General features: G+C 40.8%; 1 protein-coding gene across 3 annotated transcripts; it reads right to left on the bottom strand.

Annotated features, from left to right (window-relative positions):
• Positions 1–254: 254 nt before the first annotated feature.
• Positions 255–5,008, bottom strand: LOC130245052 (uncharacterized). 3 transcript variants are annotated; one of them, XR_008839284.1, is made up of 3 exons: positions 4,324–5,008; positions 3,875–4,264; positions 255–690 (listed from the first exon to the last, which is right to left on the bottom strand). XR_008839284.1 is itself a non-coding variant. In XM_056477688.1 (2 exons), exons 1-2 carry the CDS (start codon positions 4,772–4,774, stop codon positions 4,071–4,073), a joined length of 645 nt encoding a protein of 214 aa, XP_056333663.1. In that variant the 5' UTR covers positions 4,775–5,008; the 3' UTR covers positions 3,719–4,070. The 3 variants fall into 3 exon arrangements, 1 of the variants encoding a protein (XP_056333663.1); XR_008839285.1 differs by having other exon boundaries at positions 255–682; XM_056477688.1 differs by lacking the exon at positions 255–690 and having other exon boundaries at positions 3,719–4,264.
• Between the last annotated feature and the right edge of the window lie 2,957 nt (positions 5,009–7,965).

Genomic DNA, 7,965 nt, shown 5'->3' with positions numbered 1-7,965 from the left:
TTCGCTTCAAAATAAAAGCTACATTTAATTACAATTTATTCTGATGGTCTCCTTGGATATATATGAATCTCTGGAAGTACATGTTAACTACATGACAGCTCATTTTCAATTCAATTCAATTCAATTCAATTCACCTTTATTTGTATAGCGCTTATACAATGTCGATTGTGTCAAAGCAGCTTCACATAAAAGGTCACAGTAAATAGGAACAGTGTAGTTCAGTTTATAGTGTTTAAGTTCAGTTCTGTTGAGTTTAGTTCAGTGTGGTTTAATAATCACTACTGAGAGTCCAAATACTGAAGAGCAAATCCATCGATGCGCAGCTCTACAGATCCTGAACCATGCAAGCCAGTGGCGACAGCGGAGAGGGAAAAAAAACTTCACTAAAGGCAGAAGTGAAGAAAAAAAACCTTGAGAGAAACCAGACTCAGTTGGGCACGACCATTTTAATTTCTCCGCTGGCCAAACGTCTTGTGCAGAGCTGCAGTCTCAGTGGCGGAGGCTGGAAGCTGGCCTCAGCGAAGACTCGTCTGTCTCTGGAGCGTCATAGGAAACAGTCTCATGTTCTCCACTCTTCCATGACCATCGCAGTAGTTGTTCAGGATTCGGCCAGGTCCAGGATATGGAAACCTTGGGATCATCTCGTCGTTGGTCTTGGATCGAATCAGTGACTCTGCATAGTCTGAGGGCCTCGGGAAGAGTATCCCCAGGTGGAAATGGAGAATAAAGAAAATAATTAGCGTAGCTGATGTTCACAGTGTATATCAGCAAGATGCATAACCTGTGTGGAAGCCCCCTAAGTGGTGCACTAAGTGTATGCTTTACTGAACAGATAGGTCTTTAATCTAGTTTTGAATTGGGAGAGTGTGTCTGAGCCTCGGACGTTATCAGGAAGGCTATTCCAGAGTTTAGGAGCTATAAATGAGAAGGCTCGACCTCCTTTACTCGACTTTGCTATTCTAGGTACTACCAGAAGTCCTGAGTTTTGAGATCTTAAAGAGCGAGTTGGATTGTAGCGAGACAGAAGATTGGTTAGATAAACAGGAGCTAGATTATTTAAAGCTTTATATGTAAGAAGCAATATTTTAAATTCAATACGAAACTTAACAGGCAGCCAGTGTAAGGAGGATAAAATTGGGGTGATGTGATCAAATTTTCTAGACCTGGTAAGAACTCTGGCAGCTGCATTTTGTACTAATTGAAGTTTGTTAATAGAGGATGCTGGGCAGCCAGCAAACAGTGCATTACAGTAGTCCAGCCTAGAAGTCATAAAAGCATGGACAAGCTTTTCTGCATCTGAGATGGATAGCATACTTCGTAACTTAGCTATATTTCTCAGATGAAAGAAAGCAGTTTTTGTGACATGGGAAATATGATTTTTAAAAGTTAAATTGCTGTCTAATATGACACCCAGATCTTTTATAGTAGAGCTAACGCTAACTTTGTATCCCTCTAATTGTAGGTCGAGTTGTGAGATCTGCTGTGTACAGTATTTAGGCCCAATAAGTAATAATTCTGTTTTGTCTGAGTTTAAGAGAAGATAATTGTTGGTCATCCAGTCTTTAACATCTTTAATACACTCAGTTAGCTTGGACAGATTAGACGTCTCGTCAGGTTTAGTTGAAATATATAATTGAGTATCATCTGCATAGCAGTGAAAGCTGATCCCATGTCTTCTAATAATGTCTCCCAGGGGTAGCATGTATATTGTAAACAGTAAAGGGCCTAAAACTGATCCTTGAGGCACCCCGTATTTTACTGGGCTGATTTGTGAAGGCTGTCCATTTATATTTACAAACTGGTAACGGTCAGATAAGTATGACTTAAACCATTGTAGGGCATGTCCCTGGACACCTGTAGACTTTAAGCGATTAATGAGGACACCATGGTCAATGGTGTCAAATGCCGCACTAAGATCGAGTAGAACTAATAGCGAGATGCACCCTTGGTCAGCAGCTAAGAGTAAATCGTTGGTTATTTTCACTAATGCAGTTTCTGTACTGTGATGAGCTCTGAAACCTGACTGAAACACTTCAAAAACATTGTTGGTCTGCAGAAAGGAGCATAATTGAGCAGAAACAACTTTTTCTAGTATTTTAGATATAAATGGAAGGTTTGAAATAGGCCTATAATTAGCTAAGTTGCTGGGTTCCAGTTGTGGTTTCTTAATAATAGGTTTAATAACAGCTAACTTGTAAGGATTTGGAACATGGCCTAAAGATAAAGAAGAGTTGATAATGTTAAGAAGAGGTTCTCCTATAACAGGTAGCAATTCTTTCAGTAACTTTGTTGGAATTGGGTCCAATATACACGTAGCTGATTTAGAGCTATTTATAATTTTGTCTAGCTCTTCCTGTTCTATGATTTTAAAGCACTGTAGGTTATTTAGATTCAGTGGCGTGTTTACTGGATCTGAAGTATAAGGCGGTGCAGAAAGTTTAATATCTCCTATTTTCTGTCTAAAGCCTTCTATTTTATCACTGAAAAAATTCATGAAGTCATCACTACTAATTTGCGGTGGAACGTTTTGTTCCAAAGATGACCGATTATTTGTTAATTTAGCGATGGTGTTAAATAAGAATCTAGGATTGTTTTGATTATTTTCTATCAGTTTGCGGAGGTGCTCAGCCCTGGCAGATTTTAAAGCCCTCCTATAGCTGGACATACTGTCTTTGTATGCAATTCGAAAGACTTCTAAATTAGTTTTTTTCCATTTACGTTCCAGGGCACGGGTTGCTGTTTTGAGAGCGCGGGTATGACTATTATACCACGGTCTAGTTTTATTCTCTCTAGCCTTTTTTAGTTTGATGGGTGCCACAGTATTTAGAGTGCTAGTAAAGATGGCATCCATACTGCTGGTTACTACATCAAGGTCATTTGCGTTTGCGGGTGCATTTCGAAGTAGAGAAAGATCAGGTAAGTTATTTATAAATTCATCTTTAGTGGACGGAACAATAGTTCTACTAGGGCGATATATCGGAGCGGATCTGCTAATTTCAGGTAAACACAGCTTATATAGTAAGAGGTAGTGGTCTGTAATATCATCACTTTGTGGTATAATGTCTACATTAGTGACCTCAATTCCATAAGACAGAATTAGATCTAGTGTATGCTTTAGGCGATGAGTTGGACCAATAACATTTTGCTTTATTCCTAGTGAGACCAGCAAGTCCGTAAACGCGAGCCCTAATGTGTCGTTAGCGTCATCTATGTGGATGTTAAAGTCTCCTACAATTAGTATTTTATCAGTTTTAACTAGTAAGTCAGAGATAAAATCAGAAAACTCTTTTAGAAAATTGACATAGGGTCCTGGAGGTCTGTATATGGTGATTAGAGCGAGAGATAACATAGGTTTTTGCATAGTGTTTGGAAGGACAACATTAAGCGCTAGTACTTCAAAGGAGCTAAACATAAGTCCGTTTCTCTGATTAACATTAAGAATATCACTAAAGATTGACGCGACTCCACCACCACGACCAGTTTGACGAGCCTCATGTTTATATAAGAATCCTGGAGGAGTTGCCTCATTTAAACTAATATAGTCATTTTGTTTCAGCCAGGTTTCAGTAAGACAGAGTGCATTAAGATTGTTATCTGTTATTATTTCATTTATGATAAGTGCTTTAGGTGCTAGTGACCTGATGTTTAGGAGACCAAGCTTCATGAAATTTGTATTTTCACTTTTTAGTGTTTTTTCTGGTTTGATTCTTAATAGATTATTTCTGGAGCACACAGTACGTTTGTTTCTTGGTCTAATAATACGAGGAACAGACACAGTCTCTATGGGGTTAGCTAGGTATGCATTACTGTTATTTATGTGGGACGAATAGGAGTCTGTGTGGCTAAATTGTGAATTTTGTGAATTTTTACTTACTAGTCAGATAGAGCGAAGTGTTCTGGTGATGTTGTCCGACAGGAGTTCAGCTCCAGCTCGACTGGGGTGCAGCCCATCAGCGCGGAAAAGCCTAGGACGCTCCCAGAAAAGATTCCAGTTATTGGCAAAGAGCAATTTCTGTTCTTCACACCATGTTAATAGCCATTCATTCAGAGCAAAAAGTCTACTGAACCTTTCATTTCCTCGGCGGTAGGTAGGAAGCGGTCCAGAAACGATGATCTGCGTGGCGGGCGAAGTGCGTCGAACCGTCTCGATCAGGCTCCTGAAGTCCTTCTTCAGGATCTCCGTCTGCCGGAGCCCGGTGTCGTTCGTCCCCACGTGGAGGACGGCGGCACCGAGGCTCTCGGCAGCGCTCAGGATAGTAGGTATCTGTGCAGAAATATTCTTAACTCGGGCACCAGGGAAGCAGAAAGTGCATACTTTGTTACCTTTGGATGAAGTGGAGCGGACGTGGCGGACGATTGAGTCGCCAATGATGGCAACATCGCGACCCGTCTCGCGGAGAGGGGCGAAGCGGTTCTCCGTGGGGATCTCGAACACCGGAGGAGGAGACGTTCTGCCCCGGGACCTGGCAAGCACCTTACGCGGCTGCACCCAGGGGCCGTGGTAGCCGGGTGTCGGCGTGAACGACGCCTGGGCGAACCGCGTCCTCGGTGCGCTGGGCCTGGACAGAGAAACACGCGGGGTTGAAGAAACTGGGAGATTGTCGTTGTATCGGACACTTACCTCAGACGAGCGAGTACGGGTTAAGAGCAGTGCTCTGATGCCCTCTCGCTTCGTCTCCAGCGAGCGAATCTGGGACTCCACCGCTTCCAGCTCCAGCTCCAGCGCCTCCATCGATGCCTCTCCTGCACTCAAGGACAGACACGCAAGCGACATTGTACAAGGTGAAGAGCAAAGCCAGAAAGTGAGAAAATAAGTGAGTGAAAGAGTTTGGTAGCTTTAGCTGACCAGCGGCGCTAGCAGGCTAAAGCTACAAACAACAAGCGGATGCTCGAGAGACAGAACGTTTAAAAGTAGATTTGTTTGTATGAGTGTGTTAGGGGATTGTTCACCCCAAGTAGGAGAGATAAATATTTAGTGAATGAGGAGGTATTTTATGATAAAATGTAAATTGCGAATCTAAAATCCAAACAAACGCAGCGAACTCCAAACAAACGCAGCGAAGCTACCGTCCAGTGACAGTGACGTCACTCGAGCATGATCAGATGACAGAGGCTTTTCATTAGAGTATTCGTTTATTCATATGTTTTGGGTTTGGATATAATTATGTGGACTTTTATTTTGCTTATTTTAAAGATTTTGTAACTCGTTTTCATTTTTTCCATTATTGACATATACTTGCTTTTAAAAATACTAATAGTTTGTAGAATTTCCATGAACATTCATGATTCCATGAATCTACAGTAAGTAATAATAATAATAATATATCCATATAATTCCCCATTGACAAAACACAAAGACATGGCTGGTCAGCCTATTACATTATCATCTCGATACCAAATATTTCAAAGATTCAAAAACAAACAAAAAATATTCATATTCAAATAAAATGACAAAAGAGCAAACAAAGAAATGTAATCCATCCAATTGTTGAGAGATAAGATTTATCTGTCATAAATTCTGCAGTGAGTGAGCTATTTTAAATGTCAACCAATCAGTAAAATATATACGGTGCATCTCAAATCGCATACTTATGCACTATTATATGCCATTTTGTAGTATAAATAGTGTAAGTAGTGCATTCATACTGAAGTTCTAAAAATAATAAGTGCACTTTAAAAGGGCATGAACACCCCCCCCCCCCCCCCCCATCTCAGCAGGGTGTTTTCACACCTCTAGTTTGAAAAAAGTTCGGAAAGTGGGTGAATCCAGCTCTGTTTCGGTGGGAGTGTTGAGTGGCGAATGAAGGATTTGCATGAAAATGGTAGTTTCAGTTCGAGCATGTGTTGATTTTTTTTTCAAAGGCAAAACAAAACACACATGCAGGTGAGAAAGACAGTGACTGTGTTTACATGGACATCAGTAATCAAATTATATGCCAAATTATTAATTTGTTGACTTTATCAGCAGTTTGGCACTTTCACTTTCATTCAGTAACATTTCATGCATGCCCCCCATGACAAAATGAGCAGCAAATCCTGATTTTACCATTTATAGATAGGCATGTGCCCCAGTTAATTGGGTCTAGCGATGCCCCTGGAGCACACTAATTGGTTCGAACCAAGTCTTTCTCATGAATTAATGCTGAAAGCTTAATTCAATTCAATTCACCTTTATTTGAATATCGCTTTTATGTAACTGAAAAATAGGTATTTAAAGACGACACATTGTACCCGCCGGTACAGACATCCAGTCTACACGCTGGAATTTACACAATGATCCAATCCCTGTGACGTAGCTTCAGAATTTCTTTTCAAACCAGAAGAATGAATTTGCTCTAAATAATGCAAAAGCAACCAATTTACACTTTTTTTGCGAAATAAATGTGTCCTAATAGTGTTTTTAGCATAGACTGTAAAATATATGGACGGAGTATCCGTGACGTCACCCATAGGTTTCTGAAGAGCGCAAAAGAAGCCACAAGTAGGCGCAGCCAACCATCGCCATTTTGTTCGCGCGTCATCGCACCCACGGCGGGATACCAAACAAGGGCAAATAGGCGGAGAGTGGGCGGAGCTTGCTTAGACCTGGCAGACAGACTTTACTTTGGGAGAAACGCTTGATACTTTATTACCTGCGACTCGTTTGTGTTCTGACCACATGTGCTTGGCTGTACATTATATCAATAAAGTGATTAGACTTTCAAAAACACTGTTGTAATACATTGAGCCACTAAACATTGCTCTTATGATGTTTTTCTACAGGAGGTAAACGCGAAATACTTCCAAACACTTCAGATATAGTCTGTGTTAGTAAATGCAAGACTATTGATGAACTCCAGCATAACACTGTATGACAACGCTTCAGATGACTGTTCTATAGTCTACAGCCAATCAATCTGTCACATTCTGGAGTGCTTTACGGGTCTAAAGAAAAATATTCATGATAAATGATCTTAAATAAAACAAATACATTTATAGAGATGGTATACAAGTATATAACTTTACTCACATGGGAAACGGAGGCCACGTGAACGGTTTGTGAGCACAATTAAGTGCACACAGCATCCCATATTATCTGATAATTGTAAGAAATAAGTCCAAAAGGCAGTTGACTGTGTAAAGCCACATAAAACAACACAAAAGTACGATGAATATGCCGAGATCAGTGGCTAAACTGCCGGATTCAGCTGAGGTGAAGTGACGGCGACCAGCGAGACCTAGCTGTCACTCAAGTGGCCACGCCCTTAATTATGCAAACTTAAAATAACCTAATATAAAGGAAATGGATGAGTTATAAAAAAATTCACCCCCCTCACAGTTGTCATGGAGGGTAATAATAGCTATATGAACCAAAATCGTTCTTTGTACCAGGCTGTAAACACCTTTTTTTCTGCTGTAAAGTTGGCTATTCTAACAGTGGGCTCAATTGCACTTTGCTCTACTATGGAGCCAGGACTAGCGGAATTTTGATGAATTGCAGTTTCAGTTACTTCCGTATTGGCCTCCCGAGGGAGAGCGGGAGGTTGCCGCTTGGTTTTTAGCAGCGTGGGACATATATACTGTATGTCAACTGTACTATACTGTCAACATCTCAAAAATTGTGTTTTGGTGTTTTGTGACCCTTTAAACACCCTGATGATGCACTTATTCAACTGTTAAAATGAGGTGTGGAAAGTTGGACACTCCACTCACTCAACGGCTTTGCTCACGTAGCGGAAGAGGCGGAGCTTTCGGGCACTGTTGTTGGATTACTTAATTTATTTTGAATTGTGAAAGCTAAATTCCCCTACGAGAGTGATTATACCGCCTCCCCATGGTGAATGCGGATATACTCATAAGCAGGCATTATTTGGTAGTTTGGACATTTATTTCACTAGTTTGGCAACCGTCAAACGCCATCTGGGAAACGGTTTGAATTTCCGCTTAGTAAAAAAGCATTAGTGTTCCAATTGGGATGACACTACA

Source organism: Danio aesculapii, chromosome 17 (assembly GCF_903798145.1).
Source record: "Danio aesculapii chromosome 17, fDanAes4.1, whole genome shotgun sequence".
Taxonomy (NCBI): domain Eukaryota; kingdom Metazoa; phylum Chordata; class Actinopteri; order Cypriniformes; family Danionidae; genus Danio; species Danio aesculapii.
Note: the sequence above shows the minus strand (reverse complement) of the source record. Positions and strands in the feature narration are given on the sequence as shown.